Source organism: Brachyistius frenatus, unplaced genomic scaffold, assembly GCF_029030835.1.
Source record: "Brachyistius frenatus isolate BFR_SWC_R1_liver_20210118 unplaced genomic scaffold, ASM2903083v1 Contig_113, whole genome shotgun sequence".
Lineage (NCBI taxonomy): Eukaryota > Metazoa > Chordata > Actinopteri > Embiotocidae > Brachyistius > Brachyistius frenatus.
This window is the reverse complement of record NW_027210712.1, coordinates 1,245,502-1,267,924: the sequence shown is the minus strand read 5'-3', so window position 1 is coordinate 1,267,924 and position 22,423 is coordinate 1,245,502. Positions and strand designations below refer to the sequence as shown.

Sequence of the window (22,423 nt, the reverse complement as noted above, 5' to 3'; positions counted from 1 at the left end):
TTGTACCTTATGCATGCTAAACCGCAAAACACCTACTTAGACAGATGAAGAGTTAAATGGGAAAGGCTTGGGCCTCTCCAGCTGATAACACGGGCGCGCGCGCGCACACACACACACACACGCTCATGCTAATCAAGACAAGACATCAAGTAATCTAATCTGAATCACTAACAATTATCAGCACATTGGCCTCGAGGCCAGTCGTATTCCTTTGATCAATGTTTTCTATTAAAAAAAGTGTAAACAATTCAATATCTCCCTCTCACCCCTCCTCCTGTCCCGCCTTCGCTTAGCTTATGCATAGAAGCTGTGTGTGCGTGTGTGTGTGTGTTGTGTGTGTGTGAAGGGCTTATTAACCACTTGTCCTTGGAAATGAGTAAGGAAATCAGGAGGAGAGAGGAAGAGTGGAGGGGAGGGTCTGGCTACTTTAAGAAGCTAATCTAAGTGAAGTCAGCCATCTTGCCGGACAACAAGGGACAGACGAGGACCTTTTTTTTTTTTTTTTTTTTTTTGTCGCCGAGGAAATATATCGGCGCCGCAACAGCTTTGAAAAACGTCTTTTAATTTGGTTTCTTCCTCTGAAGACTTTTTAACGCCACCAGTCCTTGGAAGGTCCTCATTTATTTCCTCAGATTATGCCGAAATGGGTCTTCCTGTAACCGCCACACACACGCAGACACAAACTCTGACAACACGCATGCACAAACAAACAAACACACACACACACACACACACACACACACACACACACACACACACACACACACACAACAAACAAACACTATATAAAAAACATCTAATTCAAGGGCATATTCCTCTTTAAGGATTCAGGCCCACAAACGCAGGGCCATGCGGCTGCTGCCTTTTAGATATTTCATTACCAAAAGGTATTTATTTCATTTTACCCTCAAATCCCTTGTCGTCACAATTCTCACAAGACCATATTTTTTTCTTACCCCCCCCCCTTTTTTTTTTCCTTTCTCTGAAATATTTGGAAATGTAACTGAGGATTTGACCACAGTGCTTTCCCAGGGTAACTCCTGGTTCATCAGAACCCCCCCCCCCTTTCCCTCCCTCCTCCCAAGTATATTATGTTCAGTGGAGCGTGCTCAGTTCAGAGCTGGCAATTTCACTCGCGTCTTCTCTAGTCTAGTTTGCTCCGGTACAGCGATTCTTACCCCCTCCCCCCCATTTAAATTTTTTTTTTTTTTTAACCATGAATGTACTTTTGCTGACAGGTGTTTGTGTACAACATTTACTCAGTGTTCAGGGGAAAGCTAGGGGGCAGCAAATTTGGTCGGGGGTTGTCATAAAAATTGTGCAGAGTCAAGATGACCAAAGAGGGAGTCTGAAAGGCAAAAGAGAGAGACGTGTTTATAGCGAGAGGAGAGAGCCGAGGAGTCCATCCAGCTTTTTCTAACTGACACGTTCAGTTCGGTCTCAGCAGAAGTTAATAAGGAGAAGTCTCCTCTCCTCCTCAAAGCGTTTCCCACGAAGCGTTCAACAAAGTGTTTTTTTTTGCCAGGCGATGAGACAGTTTGGACGAGCTTTTTTCCAGCGTGTTGGAAGTGTAGCGAGCAGCAAATGGAGAACTGTACAAGTGACACGGAGGGAGTTGAAGAGGCTGCTGGTCACTCTATTAGCCGTTCCTGCACACTGAGGTGATGCGCTACAACACTTCAGTGTGCGGAGTAGAAGAGGAAGGGAACACGCAACGTATAATCGGCGCCGCCTTTACTTCCTGTCGAACAAAGAATCGACTTTAAAATCCTGCTGTTGGTCGATAAAGTACCGAAAGGTCAAAGGGCCAAAATACATTTCTGATCTGCTGCTACCTTTATGAACCATCCAGACCCCCTCAGGTCGTCTGGGACTGGTCTCCTTTCTGTTCCCGGAGTCAGAACTAAACATGGAGAAAGCAGCGTAAAGTTTTTATGCTCCACATACGTGGAACAAAGTCCCAGAAAGCTGAAGAATTTTCTGTTTGCTGCCTTTCACTCAACCAGACTTGAGGATGTCTTAAACTTTTATCCTATTTTTTTTTTAGCTTGCTTAATGTTTTAATTAAATGTCCTTTTCTTTTGCCGTATGTTTTGATGCTTTGAATGGTTTTATGTGAAGCTCCTTGTTGTTGAAATGTGCTCTACACATAAACTCGGGAGGAGATGAGAGCAGCACCTTCCTCAGAAACATGACTCTTAAATCTGTCTTAAGATGACCATAGAACTGACATAACTCAGAGTGCAGTCCCAGAAGTGGAAACACACACACACACACACACACACACACACACACACACACACACACACACACACACACACACACACAACAGCACTTTGACTTACATCGCAGACACCTGCAGCCCTGTTTGGCGCGGTGACGGCCGAGTTGGGTACATTCTTGTTGCAGGCTTTCATTGCAGCGTCCCGGCGGGCCTGCTCCAGGAGGAGCCTGGCTCTCTCCTTCAACTCCTCCTGACGAGAGAGCACCTTCTACGAAAGGGGTGAGAGAAAAAAAAAAAAAAGAGAGAGAGAGAATGTGATCAGATGCTAAAACTGAGGTAATAAGAATAACCAAGACTGGAAAATGTGTCGTAAACGAGGCGTGTTTTGTTCAGAAAACGCACTCCATATAAGAATTAAGTCCTCTTTTCTTATTTGTAAGTGAACGGTGGGAAAACATCAGAATCAGCTTTGTTGGCCGGGTATGTTTACATCTACAAGCAATTCGACTCCGGTTGTAACTTCTCTCTCAATGCACAAACACAAAAACAGACACAAATATACATATATACAGCTAAAATACATATATCCATACACCTAAACAATGGTGCAAATGGTACGGTGTCATCGCACAGTGTTTGACATTGCGTGTCTGATGGTTAACAGAGTGTTACATGGAAATATTCGTATATTTCGATCACACATGCAGTGTAGCAGCACTCTTCAGTTTTTACTCACCTTCTCAGCTGGGGGACTCGACACGGGGGCGGGCGTCGCCTCCTTTAAAAGAGAAAATACAACCTAACTTATAGATGAAATATCGGTTACAGGGTCACGGGTTCCAACTCAAAACGCATTTTCTCAAAACAACGCAACGAATAATATTGTTTGAGATGGAAATTTTGTCCGTAATATATGTTTCGTTGGGTGATGAGACTCAAACACAAGGGCTGAAGAAGTGACCTTTCACGTTGAGTCATTAAAACATGGGTGTCCCTAATAAAGGAGTGGCATATATTCCCTATAACATACATACAGGGCTGTACTTTGACATTATAGGGGTTGGGGGAGGGGGGGGAGGGGTGTCAGTCTACCAGCCGGGCTCATAGCCCTGTCTGGGTCCAGTGGTGTGGAGAGCATGACGGCTTTGGCAAGAAAAGCAAAACACACCTAGCTTAGAATTTTATCTGCGACGTAATCCGGGATGTTTGCAAGCAGCTGCAAGCGGGACAAACGGACGCTTTTACATTTGGCTTATGGAGAAGAATATTACAACCGAGCTGTTTGCAGGTAAATCTGGCCCGGACGCAAGTGAGGATACATCCCGCTAACTAGATAACAGCAGATCAAAAATGGGGTGTCATGACTGTCATAAGCCTGCTGCCCCCCTCCCCCTTCCCCGTGACCTTTCGACCTGTAAATAAGAAGCGGTAATCTGAGGTTAACCAACGCAGGCAGCAATGCATTCGGCGTGTGTGTGTGTGCACACGCATACAGGTGTGTATCAGCGTGTGTGTGTGTGTGTGTGTGTGTGTGTGTGTGTGTGTGTGTGTGTGTGTGTGTGTGTGTGTGTGTGTGTGTGAGAGAGACGAGATGATGTGTGCTCGGTGCAAAGCGTCGCCACGCCTGAGCAGTCACGGCGCCAACTGCCATCAACTGCAGGGATGAGAAATATAATGAAAAATATAATGAAATGTCAAAGCAAGGGGTTCTCCTGGGTGCCTTCCGCGGTCGCCACGTGTTTGAGGGGCCCCGGCCTGCATTGCGTCTGGTTCCTCGGCGATGAGACAGGTGACGACAACATCTAATGCAGAACGGGGAGAGTTTTTCGGTGCGGCCATCTCCGCGGCGGCATCAAACGAGGTTGGGATTTTTGAAGCTTAGCGAGCGCCGGGAGGAGAGAAATGAGCGTTCGCCGTGTCCTCTGTCTTATGACTGATGTCGCTGTGAAAGTTTCAATCAAAGCCCGGGTGAAAGGATAAAAAAAAAAAACAAAAAACGGAACAATCCATTTAAGGGGGGCCAGGCAGGTAGCAGCAGGTAAACGCTGTCAGAATCCTAATACGTGACTTAAGTAGGGAAGAATTAGTTCCCATCTTAAAGACCGATCCGGAGGTTGTTTAAGGTAGAGGATTTATAATTAGATCTATTTTTTTAATTGCACAAACTCTGATTCTACATCTCTGCAAAAAGTGGGCCTGTTTGTAGAGGAACTTTCTCCATAAATGAGATGAGAAACTAAATGTATGACATATCGCAGGACGTTATGTGGCACTCTGGAACTGGATTTTACCTTCGTGTGCATTTACCTGTTTGACGGGCGTTTCTGTGTGGTTGACCGGAGGGCAGCCGGCGTCCGAGGCGGGCTCAGACTCCGAATGACGCAGGCTGGCCCTCTTCTTCTTGATCAGGTCGGCGTCCCTGTTGTAGGAGAAGCCTAGTTTCTGGTGGGGCGGCGAGTACGGGCAGGAAGCCCCTCTCCTGGTGGGGGACGGAGGCTCGGCACCCCCGTCCCTCCTGTCCTCTCCCACCTCGTCCTTGTGCTGCCTCTCCTTCTCTCTCTCCGCTCTCTGCGGCAGCTCGCTGAGGTCTAAAGTGTTGGCTTTGAGCAGGCTGCCTCTGTCCTCGGGGCCCGGCGGGGTCGCGCGGGTCGAGTTTGTCGCCGTGGCGGCTAATACTGTGCGCGGCGACGGGACAGGAGGCGAGGGCTGCAAAGGCCCCGCCGTCGGCTCGCTGGCCGAAACCGGTCCCACTTCGGCCTTCTTCCAGCCCGGCTCCGCGACCTCCCCCTCTGCGGCTTCGGCGCCGTTAGATTCGGAGGCGTCGGCGGACGTCGCCGGCTGCGAGTCGGCCTGGCGGGGCTGCACGTCGTTCAGTTCGGCGTAGAACTTGTCCTGACCTATGGAGGCGTTCGTGTCGGTCTCAAAGTCGCCCACTTTGTAGGTGCTGCGATTGCTGTTGGCCTCGATCTGCACCACGTTGAGCTCCTCGCCGGAGAAGTGGGCCCGGATCTGGTACAGGTAGGTCATGACTGTCAGCTTGTCGGGGATGGCCAGCAGCACCATGTCGGAGGGTTCCAGGAGACGCGAGATGCCGAGGCTCGCGAAGCCGTCGTACGCCTGCCAAAGGAAAAAAAAAAACCCGACAACAACACATCAGTAAACAAACTCGCACCACCGTGATGCACCAAGTAGCAGCTGCTTATGAAATTGGGGGGTAAAAAAAACAAACAAAGAGTCGAGTGCCGAAAGATTGGACACTACAACAAGGATCGAGAGGGATAGAAAGGTTACAATAGAAGAAGTCTGATTTCTTTTTTTTTTATTTTGTTGCATCGCATGCATGATCCAAGTTTGTATGTGCACATGTGTGTTTGCGAGCGAGCGAGAGAGAGAGAAAGAGAGGCACCTTTGGCATGACTGCTGACAGGTCATGTCAGGGATGGTTGTCCCCGATAAGAGACGCAGATACCCCAAGACAGAGCGCTTAATCCCAACGCGTGTGTGTGTGTGTGTGTGTGTGTGTGTGTGTGTGTGTGTGTGTGTGTGTGTGTGCGTGCGTGCGCATTTCCTTATCGCACACCTACATCAACATGCCCACGCTCTCCGTCACGCGTGTAATTGGTCTGATTAGAGTCTGATGAGAAAAATACAGGTGTGATTATCAAGCGACACACGGAAAACCAATCCCCCATCACAAGATAGACTGAGACAGAGAGACAGAGAGAGGAAGGGATGAAAACCATTATCGCAGCCAATGACAGGTAAATAAATAGATTAACGGCACACGCACGCACACACACGCACACACTTCCTCTTATTCATGCGCACACACACACAACCTCCTCATCCATCGCTCCCAGGTATCACGGCTTGTATCTGGCCTGCTTGATAGTGTTGATCTAATTCCAACCTGTTGCAGCTCCCGTTTGTTTCACTGCTTCTGAAGACCTTCCCGGTCCGTCCATCCGTCCATCCATCTCTTTCTCTCTCTGACTCACGGACCCGTCTCCATGTTTTTTTGTGTGTGTTTTTTTTTTTTTAACCTTTTATAGGCTTTGTTTTGAAGAGCAGTCCCGTCCTGCCAAAAGTCTTTTCACCATCTAACTCCATCCATAGTTTTTAGCTGCCGTTTTCGAAGTGACCACAGGGTCCCGTTCACCTAAAAGTTCTTTGCTCTATATCTGTAATCACCCTTTTATCTGCTATATACTAAGTTTTTGACATTTCTTTAAGGAGTTTCTTTTCCACACGAGAGTTGCACTGCAGTAGCCATTTGAAAACTTAAAGCATTGCACAAAGATAAAAGCCCGCACGTGCTGTGATACAAAATGTGTGTCGAGTATCAATTTGTTATTGTTCATATGAAGGAAGCTTCTTCCGCTGGTTTGGGTGGAGCTCAGCCATGTGAATAAATGTTTCTAAACACGAGAAGCTCTCGGACACTTTCGTTTTCTCAAAGTAGCTCTCGGAGGAAAAAAAAAGTTTGGAGAACTAGACTACTATTCAAAATCCCACAATGCAATATTTTTCCTTTAAAGGACATGTCATGTCATGTAGCTACGGCGCTCATGAATCCCATTCAGCGAAGTTAACCTTATTGCTCCTACTGTTTCTGCTTCTACAACATACAGGGAGAAGAGAAATGGAGGATAAACTCGGAGACGTTTCTCAATTTACAATCAATTATTCTGTCTTTTGTCTGGAGACATCTTTTCTCATTCTCACCTGTTTTGTTCCTTTCTATTGATGGAAAAGGTAACAATGACTGGAACATCTACACTCTCACAGGGTAATGAGGTATATGTGAGTGAGTGAGAGTGAGTGTGTGTGTGTGTGTGTGTGTGTGTGTGTGTGTGTGTGTGTGTGTGTGTGTGTGTGTGTGTGTGTGTGTGTGTGTGTGTGTGTGTGTGTGTGTGTGTGTGTGTGTGTGTTTCTGCTTGTTCTGTGCAAAGACAAAGCAGGAAGAAAGACCTGCTGGCGGGGAAAAAAGAAAAGGGAGAACAGAGGGGAGTTTGGCTTTACAGCGAGCCTGTTTAAGTTCCCCCCTCCTCCGTCTGACAGAAAGGAAGAGAGAAAGAAAGAAAGAAGGAAAGAAAGAAAAAAAAAAAAGAATATGAGGAATAAGAGGGCCTGATTGGGTTTCTAACACGTATTCAGGGGAGCAAAGTGTGCTTGCATTGTTCCCCTCTCGCTCGGGGTAGGCTGTGAAAGAGAGCGACAACTTCGGTGCTCAATGGGGAGAGAATGAAAGGAAGAGAAAAGAGCGAGAGTGGGAGAAAGTGAGAGCGGTGTGAGGAGAGAGGGAGGGAGGAGGAGGGAGGGGAGGGAGGCTTTCGAGGTGGGTTTTGTTTCAGGGTCGATGTTCGTCGTGACATGTGCCGCAGTCTTTTTGACCTCGGTGTCGTGCTTTATTCTTCCTACAGCTTCTCATGCAGCCTGGCGAGAGCTGACCGCGTCGTAGAGACGACGACGACTGCAGAGAGAAGAGTCGTTTTCTGTGGCGGTAAACCTGCAGGTCGGGCAACTCAAGTTCAGTATTGTCCACTGCGGTGACGGGATGAGGCTGGCTGAGTCTTTATTTGTATTATTTTATTAAAACAAATTAAAAAAAAAAACCCACAAAAAACAGTAGTGGACTACTTCTTAACTTTATTAAGCTAATAAATATGTGCCATTATTATTATTTTTTTTTGAAGGTAATTCATTTCAATTTCAAACCTAGCTCAAGCAAGAATAAATCATATTTTTAGGGACTATTTTCAGCTGCGGATTTGATGCCCATGATGTCATCCGGTGCAAAAGTGTCGCTCTGTGTTGTGCTTCTTAAAGTTTATGAAGCTCTAAAAAAAGAGCAAAGCACAAATAAAAAGGGGTAGAACATTGTTTAATATCATCTTTTATCAAGTTTTAATGAGTATTCAGTCTTCATGAAATATTGGCATATAAATCCAATCAAACACTATTACGTGGGTGTTCAAGCTATAGCTTTAGCTATTTGCAAGAGTTATTTTTTTTTAAAGAATTCCAGTGAAAACAAAGTGTATATAAATTATTTCAAATGCTAAAGACCAGTTAGCCTATATGCTGACACTATTTTGTTCCACAAACACTAACAGTGACATTTTTGTACAATTAATAGATCATGCATGTTTGGGAGGGGGGGGGGTGGGGGGAAGAGTCAAGTTTTCCTCACTTTCCATCATCCACCTGACAAAAGCTCTGGGTCTGGACTAAATGTCAGCGTCGCCTGCCCCCGGGGCCGCGCCCCCCCCTCCCCCTCCCCCTGCCCCCGCTGCCTCTCAGTGACTGACAGCTATCTATCGTTGTCAATCATCAGCACCTCCTCCCCTCAGCCCAACCCCTCACGGTTGTGCTCAGGGTGATTTAGCCCGGTGCTTGGTGCTACACTATCAGATGGCATGACAAATTACTTCTCCTTGGCCTCATTACACACACACACACACACACACACACACACACACACACACACACACACACACACACACACACACACACACACACACACACACACACACACACACACACACACACACACACACACACACACACACAAACAGACAAGACAGAGGAGCGAGTGGTCCGAACGTATCAGAGCTCTGAACTCCTGAAACAGACGCGAGCTGTGTCAACACATAGAAAAATCACCTACAGACTAGTATACATACAAATACCCTTTGATGAAGGATCATTTCAAAGGATGAAAATGTTCTAAATATTCACTTCTATCCCCCTTTTTTTTCTCTACTCACTCCCCCCCATTATTGATTGTCCTTATCTGTCATAATTCAGCACAGTCTGAGCTCGCTGCAATCACTCCTCACAGATAGACGGCGAGAGGAGGAGGGGGCATGTCTATCAACTAGCCATGAAAGGCGGAGATAGTTGTCCTTTCTATGCATTTCCATTTCTGCTTTCTATTCAATAAATTCTATACATTCTAACAAGTCCTTACCAGACAGCTCCATGCGACATTGTGAACGAGGTCACAAGTCTCATTCTCATCATCCTCCTTTCTCCAGCGCTTCACACACTCCCCTTTACAACATTTAATGTCTTTCTTTTACTCCTCTTTCTTCTTTCGTGCTCTCTGGAGTCCTTAAACTGTCACACGATGCTGGTATTCAACTGCTGCCCTGGTCTGAGCATTTTCTCTTTTCTTGCAGGAAACATCCCGGACACCCCTTCTCTCGTTAAAACAACCTTCAGGCTGCTCCATGACACCACACCAGAGACATACAAAACCAGAATTAAGTGGTAAAAAAACTAACGTAAGACGATGTCACACTTGTCAATCACAAAATACAGGCAGTATTTGCTTTGGTTGATGTGTCAATAAATCATTTTACTGTTTGATAACTTTACAAAGTGGTAATACTTGAGTGCTAAGTACATCCAAGGTCCTTGCTCTCATCACCGGGCTGCTGACTCAGCATGCTCTGATCGTCAGCCAGTTAACGAAAAGAAAACGACATCGAACTGGATTCTAATTGGCTTAACAGCAGGGGTCTTCAACCAGCAGCTCCCGGTTGAGTATGTGTGTGTTGAGTATTCATTTCGAATTGTTCACATAAAAGAAGTTCATTCAGCTGGTTTGGTGGAGCTCAGTCATGTGAGTAAATGTTGGAGACCCGTTGCTTTACAGTGAGAATGTTTTCAGGCGTAAAGCTAAAACACCTGAAGAAACACAATTATATAAATATAGTCAGCACCTTTTTGATGATCTCCTTATTTTACATATCTCAACATATATAACTCTCATTATGAAACATGTTAGGATAAAACTGTCACTGGTAAATACTAGGTTTGCAGGTAATTGTTTGGTTTGTTTACCAGTTTACCACAAACAAGATAAACAAATATATATTTCACGCTTTTTCGTAAGACACGAAGCCTATTTATTAGAGTGTAAATGTGGCCCACAGACACATTTTCACGTTGAAACTCTGACATCCAGTTCTTGGATTCGAGGCCTTAAAGTGGACACGATACCACTTGGCCAGATTTAGCGAGAACACATTTAGTAGCTAAAACCCTGTTTATATATCCGCCCTGCTGCTCCCACACCGGACATATAGACACAGATTCCGGAGTGCTATCAACGCATGTCTCCTCTATGCACTGCTTGGCCAAACGTACTTCAGCACCAGCTGTACATCTCTACAGTGGAGCTGAGCTGCTGAGCTACAGCACTGCAGCTATTCACCGGCTATCACCTTCTACGGCATATTCCCATATTACTTATATCTAGCCAATTTCTTCAGGGCTACTTGAGCACCTGGAGGGGGGTGAGGGGCAGTTAGCAGATATGGGATTGGGTCCCTGCCTCTCGCTCCACTGTGGTTATTGTCAACAGGGGTGGCATTCATGCCTAACAGGGCCACCAGAGGTTATCGCCGAGCCAGAGTGTGTGTGAGGAGAGGAAATCAAGCTGCAGGAACCCGACGCATATCGTTCGGTGTAGCCCTCGGGGCCAAAGAGGGGGACATCTGTGTGCGCCATGTGTATATAGGTGTGTGAGTGTGTGTAGTCAGGGGCAAAAAAAAAAGAAGAAAAAAAACGTTGGTGTGCGTTTGTGTGTTTTGCAGAAGAGCCAGAGGGACAGAAGGCAAACTGGTGCTGTGTGCGAATGTGCGGCGAATATATGATATGATGACACAGGGTGAGGAGGAAAATAGGTGTGTGGATATTTGCTTTATGGGTTATTTCAGTTAAGGAATGAGTGCATACGTGTGTGGTTTGAGTGATACTCAAGTCAACACACTCCTTTACGCGTATATAAACAAAACGGTATACAAACTCATCAGCATATGAGAAATGTTCTGTTATTATATATACACACACACACACACACTATACCAACACGCGTAGCAGAGGGCAGCTTAGAAATCTCCCAGCAGCCCACTGGGCTCACTTCTGCCAGGTGACTGTATGCTTTGGACACACAACACAGAAGGAGGAAATATCTAATGAACACTGTCATTTTTACATCCTGGTTTTAGTCTGTGTGTGTGTGTGTGTGTGTGTGTGTGTGTGTGTGTGTGTGTGTGTGTGTGTGTGTGTGTGTGTGTGTGTGTGTGTGTGTGTGTGTGTGTGTGAGTTTATGCATTTGATTTGTCTTCCTTGTGTGTTTCCAGCCGCCCTCTTTAAATCACGTAAACATACATACGCACTATATCGAGGGATTAATGGCAGATCTCTAAATAAGGCCAAATGGAGATGCGGATGGGAGGGAGACTAAGTGGTGCGAAGGGCCCAGCGGTGGCTGCCTCTTACCTTTTTGTTGTTTTCTTTAATATCCTGAGGATTGAGCGACTTGTAGTCTCTGGGAGAACAGTGGGGAGGGCCGGAGAAGAGGGGGAGGGAGGGCGGGGGAGGGCAGACACGGTGAGAGAAAGAGGTGTGTTTAAATATGCGTCACATGTAATGGTATTAGAACTGTAACATGCAATTTCATAGCAGTGCAATCAACAGAACTAATGGAGTGGAAAATATGTAAAAATAACACACCAAGAGTGCAAAAGGCACACAAGCATAAACATACACACACATGCGTACACACAAGAGCACGGTGTTGATAAATTATCTTCATGTCTGCTCTCTTGATGGGCCTGCAGGTTTTCCATATGCTCTTCTTATGGTGTTACACACACACACACACACACACACACACACACACACACACACACACACACACACACACACACACACACTTAATACTAAACATTTAAGGAATCTCTCTCTCACACACACAGAGTACTTAAATGAAGTAGGACAAGATTAGCGTTGGCAGCAAACATGCAACTCTGTATTTAAATATGAGATATAGACTGAGTGTGTACATAAATGCACACACATCGGCCATACTAATTAAACACACCTACAGGAATCATATGCGCAGCAGGATGTCAGGTTAACTGTGCAAATACGACACTGAGTTATAAAACGAGAAGAGTCTCGATCTCATGTGGGCACACACGACTTTCACTTGATCTGATTTTCCTCGAAGGTGTTCGGAGTCTGTCTTTCCACACAAATGTGATTTTCTGGTTTTCATTCTCACACTGAACACTGTGGAGGAAAAAAAAAAAAGTAATAATCTCTCGGTGTGAGTGTGCGTATGGGTCGTACATTATGTCAGGCCTGAAATGGTGCAGCAGGGCGCAGAAGGCCAGGCCGTTCCTCCAGGAGGTGGTGAAGTTGGTGATCTTCACCCCGCGGTAGTTCTTGGTGACCTCGCGGCACCAGGCCAGCAGGGACTGGCTGGCATTGGGTTTCCCGCCCAGAACCGGGCTCGGGACGGGGCTGGGCTGCAGGCGGAGAGGTGGAAGAAGGAGGAGGAGGGAAAGAAGGCAGGTTGAAAGGAGGGGTGGGGTATGAAAAGAGAGAGAATTTCTGAATTCATCTTTTTGACAATATTATACCACAATTAGAAGTGCAAAAATTTTTGGGATCTCCAATTTAATTTGGGCCGCACATGTTCTATCCACATCAAAAAACATTCATATTTATAGAGAGGCCCTTCATCGCCTAAGGCCATTTGTCATCCAACATGAATGACTGTAATGCTTTTTTAATTGGTGTTATAAACCGCCGCAGACATCTCGGTGTCCTGTGACTGGTGTGAAAAAGATTTGACAAGGTTGTGCTTTTATGATCGACCACATTACCACCACCCTCCCTCCGTCCCTCCCTCCCTCCCTCCACACCCAGGCGTCCTTTCATTATTTATTTGCTCAATAAATTGTTTTACTTAACAACCACCACCCATCCAATTAGTGTGCCATACGGGCACATAATGAGCCGGCACAGGCACGAACGAACGTGCACACGCACAAACAGACACCCACCGTAATGAAGGGTCATTCAGAAAGCAGAGTATGACCGTGAATAATGTAAACATCTTATTAATTAGCTCCGCCTTTGAAGTCTTATCTGGTTTGAAAGCTTTCAACACTAGGAGCCTTTCCTCTCCCAGACTCCAAATCCCACAAATCCTTGGTGGTGCGGAGACACTGGTCTTCCTCTGAACAGCCAGCAGAACCAATGCTATTCTGATTATTCAGCTGGCTATTCACTAATCTGGTTATGGAGCGACTGATACGGGGCTAATTCTCTCAGATCATTTTGGAGTGAAATGGCAAAAAAATGTCATAGAGATTTGATTAAATTCATTAGAGGCCAGTGATCAAACAGACTGCAATGTGTTCATAATCCAAGCGCATATAACTATTGTATGCAAGACAATGACATTAAAATGTGACATATAAGACAGATTTCCTTAATTACATGACACAATCAATTTAAGCGCGGTGTCTAAGTTTCATTGAGCCTTTTTCTTTTCTTTTTTTATTAACTTTTTTAAAGTATAGAAATAAAACAGCATAATACATACAGATCCTCAACTGTAGTATTATTAACTTAAACCTTCTATTTTGATGTGTACGGACTTCAGGCTCTAAAGTTAATCTTCCATGTCTCCTCTGTTTTGATTGTACAGTTTATTGTCCAATTATTGACTGACATGACGGCTGTAACATGCAAACTGAGCTACGATGCTTCTCAGGCGATGTTTGCATAAGATCGTCAAGCAAAAGGTCACAGTCGAACCTTTACTTAACCTTCAGCGGTGGAAAACGTGAACGAAAGAGATGTTCCTTTCACAAGCTGCTGATGTTGACCACCATAACTAGCCAACCCAGTTTGAAGACACACAGTTGGGAGGCCTGCAGCTCACCACACTGCTGAGCCTCAGTGCCCTAAACAAAGCTTGTGGTGGCCAACCAACCCCCTCTGTTGGCCGCTTTGTGCTACTGCAAGAACAGGAAAATAAAGACAGGTGATGGGGGAGTCAAGACTTGGGACAAATTTGTCATTTGAATTTTGGGGAGACAGAATTATGAAATGATGGCGTGTTGACTTTTGCAGAACATTTGCAGGAGCTTATGAAAGGGTTAAAGGGGGGAAAAAAAGACTGTTTTATTTAAAAATATAAAACTTAATACGGCTTAATGACATCATTTCAAACAGAGATGTGCTCAAGCTTAATGCCAAGATAAAAAAAATAATTTTACAGCCACTTTTGAATTTCAATTATGACCTACTTTTAGGAATTTCTGATGTTACTTTGTATGGTTTTTGTCGCCTATGACAAGATGAACCATTTCAAACCCTGGCCATTGTTAAAATACGATTGGTCTGTGACGTCAACAAGCATAAACAAATGAGTGGTACAATAACATTATAATAATATGAGCCTGTCAGCTGCAGTGTGTGAACACCTGGATGTCTCTAACCTCCTCTATTGTGGCAGTTTTAACATACGGCCGCGAGCCTGGAGCCTGCCGACATGCCACGAGGGCCAAAACAGATGAAAGAGACTGGAGGCCACCTCTAATAGCAACTCCTAACCTTTGTACCAGCGTGTGTGTGTGTGTGTGTGTGTGTGTGTGTGTGTGTGTGTGTGTGTGTGTGTGTGTGTGTGTGTGTGTGTGTGTGTGTGTGTGTGTGTGTGTGTGTGTGTGTGAGTCATGCAGGCCCCTATGGCAGTCTCAGTGCAGGGAGACTGTAGCGGGAGCCTGAGGGGCAGACACTTGACATTTCCGGCTCATCTTTAAAAGAGGGCCTTAACCTTTCCCCACAGCTTCTTCAGACACGTTTTAGGGCCTCGACAATACCTCTCAAACAAATGGAAGAAAAAACAGAAGAAGGAAGGAAAAAAAAAAAAAAAAAAGGTAAGAAAGTCAATAGCGATTGCAACATGGCTGCAATTACTATATGAGGATTAGAGAGAAGTCACTGTAAACAAGGAGTTTTTTTCTGACCCTGTAAATAAATTCTGTCACTTTAGATTAAAAAAAAACAACAACTCTAATTTAGTGCAGCGATTACGAGACCACAAAAGAAAGCATACATTTCTCTGTGTTTTCCTTACACACACACTCTTTATCGGTGAGCTGAACTAAACTTTGCTCTCCATTTGTCTACCGTGTGTGTGTGTGTGTGTGTGTGTGTGTGTGTGTGTGTGTGTGTGTGTGTGTGTGTGTGTGTGTGTGTGTGTGTGTGCGCGCGTCAGTAAAATGAGCATGCGTGTGTGTGTGTGTGTGTGCAGAGTTTCAGTGTGGAGTGGTCTTCCTCCAGGCCTTCCCCCCTTTTTGCTTTTTCAAGTGACGGTTGAAAGTAGCTGTCTAATTTGAGCGCTCTAATTACCTGGGATTAGAGACCAGGTGCTATTAAAGCAATTAGACACACAGCACACTCCAGTGCTGCAGACCCTGTACCCTAGCCGGCGGAAAACACACACACACACACACACACGTACACACACCTGCGCAACACAGCCAGTGGAAGAAAAAAAAGAAAAAGAACCATATATTAGCCAGTGGGAAAGTGTCTTTAAGGGTGACTGTCAAACCCATCCACCTGTCTACATACAGGTCTGAGCCAACAGAAATAAACACACAAATAAACAAGCAGCATAATTAGCATTTTAAAAAGCAATAAAAACACTGACACACACACACACACAAACTTCTGTTAATTGCATATGGAAGAGAAGACGCCAACTTGGCTGCTCTGTTAAGTGCATGTGTCATTTCCAAAAATACCTGTCCGTCAATTAACCCCCTCGTTCTTCATTATCGACAAACAGTTTTTTTTTTTTAGTTTTTTTTTTTTTAGCAGCATCCGGTGACAGCTGCACGTGACGAGGCCTGAACCCAACACGCTCATCACAACCCAAAACCAATGTCATTTGTCTCCCTCGCCCTTCCCAGACTGTTCCATTACACCCCCCCCTCCACCCATAAAGGTTTACAAATGCATCTGGCCACTCAAGCCTTCATATCCATCACGTATTGAACAAATACCGTATCATCTTTTACAGGAAACGGGCTGCATTTCCTCAAGACACAAATACGGGACCAGTGAAATTTTCATGAGGAGCAGAAATGCACCCTGACTTATCAAACGGCTTGCTGTCTTGCCTGAAGGAGGGTGTGCATGTGTGTGTGTGTGTGTGTGTGTTTGTCTTTTATCGGTATGTGTGAATGTCACTGTGTGTGTGTGTGTGTGTGTGTGTGTGTGTGTGTGTGTGTGTGTGTGTGTGTGTGTGTGTGTGTGTGTGTGTGTGTAAGACTGACACAGCCGTGTAGCTAGCTCGGCTCGAGGGTAGGATTAGCGGAGAGCATTGCCTCGGCCCACAAACATTCCATATTAAAAAATGAAAAGGCAACCTTCATTACTATCAGTGGCATATAACCTCCCCTCTTCCTCCTCCTCTGCTACTATTATACACAGCCCTAACAGCCTGGGCAGAAAATACAAGCCACTGACAAGAGATTCCATTATTCCTGATGCCTCAGTGTCAACAACATACATCTGACGGGGCAAAGAAAGAAAAAAAAATGGAAGAAGGAAAAAAGGATGTTAGAGAGAAAGAAGGGGGGGGGGGGGGGGTTAAGCTCACTACAATGCCTGAATGACAAGATAGGAAGGAACCTGGGAATGGAAGCTTCCAGGTTTTCTGTTGGTGCTGGTGTCAGGAGGAGGAGGAGGATTTTTTTTTTGGTGTTAGAAATGTGATTTTTTTTTTGGGGGGGGGTGTAATACGATCGGAGATCTGGAATCATGAGTGAAGCGGCTCAGCGAAGAGGTAGAAAATTATAAAAGTGTTGATTTTTTTGAGGTTGGAATTTTTGCTTTGCTTTTACTGAAGATTTGGACGATATGTCAAAATATACTTTAATGTAAATGGACAGAAGACTTCAAATACTTTTCGATCAACTTGGTAAACATACAGTGTGTTGACTCACACTGAGTGCGACAGTAGTATATTTATCTTTTACCGAGTCGTATACTATAGGACACAGTGGCCTCTGTATTTTATCTCTTATATTTATGACCTTTTACTCGATTGCACTTTATCGCTGGTCTCTGCTGTTCTGTTATTGCATTTAATTCTGTTTTAAGTATGTTTTAGCGATACATTTAGATTTTGATAATTATCTTTGCACCCTGGTCCTGAGAAACGCAATTTCATTCCATGTGTATGTGTATTAATATAAATATGGCAAAATTTTTTACCTTGACCTTGATTTTCCAACAGATTACTAACAATTAACATTTCAATTACTTTTTTTTCTTTCTTCCAATCATTGAATTAATATCATATTTTGGCCGTTAATTGATCACTGTAAGGAAGTCTTTTACTTTCAACCCCTCGGATCAGGTACACTTGTGGACATTTGCAGGTAAAAAGCGGAAAGAAAATCGCCCACCCTGTCGGCCCAAATGAACTGAACAAATGTAAACAAAGTCACACAACATTCGAGACAATTAAAGGACAACAGCATACAGAGGCCGCTAAAACTGGCCTTTCAGAGTCATAACAAAAAAAAAAAGAAGATACAAGTCAAACGCTTTAAGTGGCAGCTTTGTCTCTCACTCTGGGGCACGACGCTTGAATGGAAACTTAACTGGCCTCAACCCAATGACATAAACCCACAACTCTGTGGAGAGAAAAGAGCTTCCGTGTCTTTCCAATCTCACTTTCGAGGCTTCAAAGCAGTGTCAGAGAGTGTCAGATTTGAGGAGGTGTTGAATCTCATACTCTTTAAAACTTGTAATCCGCTCAAGGAGCCTACGGCCAAAGAAAAAAGAAGAAAAAAAAGTCCATGCACACGCACACACGCGCACACACACACACACACACACACACACACACACACACACACACACACACACACACACACACACACAAACACAGTGAAAAGTACACATAAACATACAGGCTCACTTCAAATGACAACAGTGTCTACAGAATGAAGTCACACGTAATGCGCATACAAAAACTGTAATGTACTGAACATACACACCGACACACTCACTGTACGGACAACCACATATTAGAAAAGGTAGTCAAACACTCTGCTCTCATCCAAGATGCGCACACACACTTGACAAATATTAACACCTGTTCACAGTTAAGAGGATAAGGTTAGTGCACTTAAGTGGCCTGTCCATCCCGCTACTGAAAAACTCTCATCTGATTGGCTGGTCTCCAAACCACCAACACGCTCAATGATTTAATTGCAACTTCAATCAAAACAACCAATTTGTTTAATCGGCGCTTTTTAAGTCCGCATTAGAAAAACACGGGGAGCGGAAAAACACAACGATCATCTCGTAGTCGTCTTAGCCATGAAATTATGCTTCGGATTTCAAACGTCGCCTTCCATGAGAGCGGAGGGGAGGGCGGCAAAGTCCAATCAAAAGTTCAATTATGTAAATGGAGATGTAGAGTGGATGGAACAATAAGGAAACGGGGGAGGGAGGGAGGGAGGGAAGGAGGAGGGGGAGAGAAAAAGCTGGAACAGGAGAGGAGAGCGAACGTAGCGTGAAAAATAATACACATTAACATACAAAGGAAATATCGCATTACTGTTGTAATCGCGGTGAGGAGGGGCTCCTTCCGAAAAGAGAGGCGTGAGAGAAAGTGTGTGTGCATGTATGTGTGACTGTAGACGCTGTTTCGGTAAAATCCGACGTCAGTTTACGTGCGTGTGTGTGCGTGTGTGTGTGTGTGTGTGTGTGTGTGTGTGTGTGTGTGTGCGTGCGTGCGTGAACAGGTGGAAAGACAACGTTCACACCTGAGAGCTCGCAGGGACCGAAGCTGCAGCGTTGGAGCTGTGCCACCTACCGAGACGGTATCAGACAGTTTGTTCCGTATTCTTTCCACAAATCGTTACACCACGGCTGTGTGTAATATCACAAAGTAGAAAAGAAATATGTAAATACATTCATCATGATGCTGATGTGGGGTGTGTGTGTGGGGGGGGGGGGGGCTGGGGGATGGGGGTGCTAGTGATCCACTTCGAAGCAGATATGCTTCCCATCTAGCAGTCAACTTGCAGGCCTTTCGGCAGTTGGCTACCGAGATGTAAAATGCAAAAATCAGGAAAACGCCGTTTCTCTTTCCAGGACCATTTTTTGCTTCCAAGGCCTATTTTGCTCCAAAGGCATAACCATGCAAAGGGAAAAAAAAAGAAAAAAAAAAAAAGAAGAGGCAGAACGGGTGAGGACAGACAAGGCTTTGAAATTGAAATAAAAACCATTCAGAGTAAGAAAAAAAAAAAACAACAACAACAACAACAAAAAAACATCATGGAATAACAGTTTTAGAGGAGACAGCAGACAAAGGAGTGACTGTGCCAGCTTGTAGTGTGCCCACCCGCCCGCTCGCTCGCCTAACGTGTAACATAGGGGCATAATGCGGTGTAAGCGCTGGCTTTAGCTTGTCATGGAAACGGCAGTAGCATTACCCACACTCACGCCTCTGCAAATTAGCTTTGGCTGGGGGGGGGGGAGACACACGCAGGGTGGGTAGGTTTAAGATCGAGTGTGTGTGTGTGTGTGTGTGTCTCTGAGGAGTGTGTGTGTGTGTGTGTGTGTGTGTGTGGGGGGAGTGATGGTAAGAGAGCTGGGATACTGTTAAGAACAAAACAAGACAAAAATCACTCATTGTCTAAATGTCCTACAGTCTCTTTTCTCCTCCTGTGGTCCACACAGATCTGATGGAAGATACGTCGAACTCCTTCTGGACCGATCGCTTCTCCTCCTTCATCCACTGATCACTACATCCAGGTCTCAAACGCTCATCTCTCTTCCTATATACCCCCTCACAATCTGTTCAGATGTATATATTTTGTGTAATCACGAATATGTATCTTGACTATGTGGATTTCAAAACCACAAGGCCACCCACATCTTCGCTCTTCCTCCACCTCCTCATCTTCCTCAGATAAATAAATAAGCTTTGGGAGAAGGAAGAAAAAAAGGGGTGCTGGAGGAAGGAGCGGGGGGAGGGGGGGGCTGGGGTGCTGCTCTTATAGATCTATACCGTATTAATCTCCTTTAACTGCCATCTTCAACAAACAAATTAGTGGTGCAATGGATTCAGAGATCAGCTGGGCTGATAACGCCGCCATTTATCAATTAATCTAAGCCTGGGCAGGGAAAACTCATTAAGGAGGCCACTTTAGGAATTATGTTCTGCAGGTAAAGAGGCTGTGATGTGTGTGTGTGTGTGTGTGTGTGTGTGTGTGTGTGTGTGTGTGTGTGTGTGTGTGTGTGTGTGTGTGTGTGTGTGTGTGTGAGTGTGTGTAGGAGGGGGTCTTAGCCCAGTAGAGGCTCAACCCCCGCACCACAGACTGCCATTGTCCAGTGCAGCGTGGGCTCCAAAGTGATGAGAGGGGTGATAGCACAGCCAATTAAAATGAACATAATTACAAAGTCACCCCTTTGACTCCTGATCAGAATACACATGCATCAACACACACATACTGGAGGAGGAAGGGTGTGGTGGTGGTGGTGGTGGTGGTGGTGGTGGTGGTGGTGGGGGGGGGGATGCTACACAAGAGGCAGGGAGGAAGAGAGAGGAGGATGAGGAGAGCATCCAGAAAAAAGAGTGGGGAGAGAGGTGTCAACACAGGAAAAGTTAAGAGACAAAGTTTAGAGGAGGAGAACGTGAGGAACTGAGGCAGTCGTAGCAAGGGGGAGGAGCTTCTGAGTCTGATCTCATGGACCAACTCATCTTACAAAGGAATCATTGATCACTGATCCGTCTCAAGCAATCTCTCATTTTTTTCTGGTTTTGTTTAGTTAATTTCTAACATTAAGACTGAGGGTAGTTTAGTTGTCACGTTTCGATCAATTTCGCAAATCCATTGAGTTGATGGCCACATGGAGACGTTGGCCCGTTAACGGTGCAACGTGACAGTTAGCGGATCGCCATGGTTTTACTTTTTTTTTTTAAAACCGCGTCAGACGAGGAAGCTGCAACCGCTGCGGGACGCATCCGCACATAAAAGCACCCGCTGCACAGCCGCTGGACGGACGCCATCGCCGTGTTTGTTCTGTGCATGAAACAGAGGGCACACAACCCACACTCGTATCAGGTAGAACATACCAAACAAAAGCCGGCAGATTTGTTTGCGGGTGACGCGTTCCAATGTTACGGTCGTTTACAGCAAGCCCACGACAGCGGCGTGCGATTTTGAGACAAACACTACGACCGTGTCACAATTCAAGTACTACACAAAGTAAGTGTACCAACATGTTAAGTGTACTAACGGAAGGATTCATTCTCCTGAATGTCTGAAATCAATCTCCGAGTTGACCAATCAATGCACAGAAGATTTCTGCAACCACTATCTTCAAATCATCTTAAAAACTGAAGTTAATCAATTATGCCTTTTGTTGGGACTTCTGCTATGCAGATGAAAAAAAAGAAAAAGGGAGTTAAAGTCGAGTAGCCTCTGTATTTAATCGGTACCTTCATCGTGCATCGTTAGCTACTATCTGTGCTTACATGTGCCACATACACACTAAACCAACAACCATTGTTATCTACGTTCTGATCGCATTATGACCAAGACAAGAGGTCAACCGCGCTCACGTCAAAGTGACAAAATAAAAGGCGAGGGAACGATGGCACTCGGTGAGAATGCCACTTAGTATTTCCTAAAGCACGTAAAAGCACACACCTGCATACCGTAACAGTCCGAGGAGGCGGGTGCTGGAGGGCTTTATGAAGAGGCAATTAAAGCCTTATCATTTTCTACACTCACTCTCCTTACCTCCAACACACACACACGCACACGCACACGCACACACTCGATTTGAAAGACAAATCACTGACTAATTCATAAGATACTTCCAAGCTCTTTTTTTTTTTTAATAATGGAGAACGGTTGGTTTAATTCAATTAAAACGGAGCAAGGGCCACTTCAAGATGACAGGAAGCGGCCTGGCTACGACTAAGTCCGTGCAGTTTTCAGGAATGTGCGGGGGGTCTCGGACCCTCTGGAGGTCCAAGGAGTTTTTCAAGTGCACGGACTTCTATCTCCTCACCTGAAGCCTCCTTAAAACCTCACCCCCCGAAACAACCCTGGATCCTTCTGGGTTTAAGCCCACACACACCTGGAGGACCGGGGCAGATTAAGACCAGATTAAGATAAAGTTACCCCTTCTTCGGCCGCTATGTCATTCAAACCGCTGGCCTCTGCGGCCACTGGATAGAGGGACACACAAGACAAAAAGGTTTGGTTCATTCACAAATACACACACACACACACACACACACACACACACACACACACACACACACACACACACACACAC

At 45.2% G+C, this 22,423-nt stretch overlaps 1 protein-coding gene across 8 annotated transcripts in view; it reads right to left on the bottom strand.

Moving 5' to 3' along the window:
* ehbp1 (EH domain binding protein 1) overlaps positions 1-22,423 on the bottom strand; it is a 139,181-nt gene that overhangs the window by 60,987 nt on the left and 55,771 nt on the right. For all 8 annotated transcript variants that reach the window (XM_069712878.1, XM_069712872.1, XM_069712871.1 and 5 more), the window contains 5 exons: positions 12,374-12,552; positions 11,519-11,567; positions 4,532-5,341; positions 2,961-3,002; positions 2,346-2,492 (listed from right to left, as the gene is read on the bottom strand). In XM_069712878.1, coding sequence (XP_069568979.1) covers positions 2,346-2,492; positions 2,961-3,002; positions 4,532-5,341; positions 11,519-11,567; positions 12,374-12,552 — 1,227 coding nt within the window. The remainder of the gene's footprint in view (positions 1-2,345; positions 2,493-2,960; positions 3,003-4,531; positions 5,342-11,518; positions 11,568-12,373; positions 12,553-22,423) is intronic.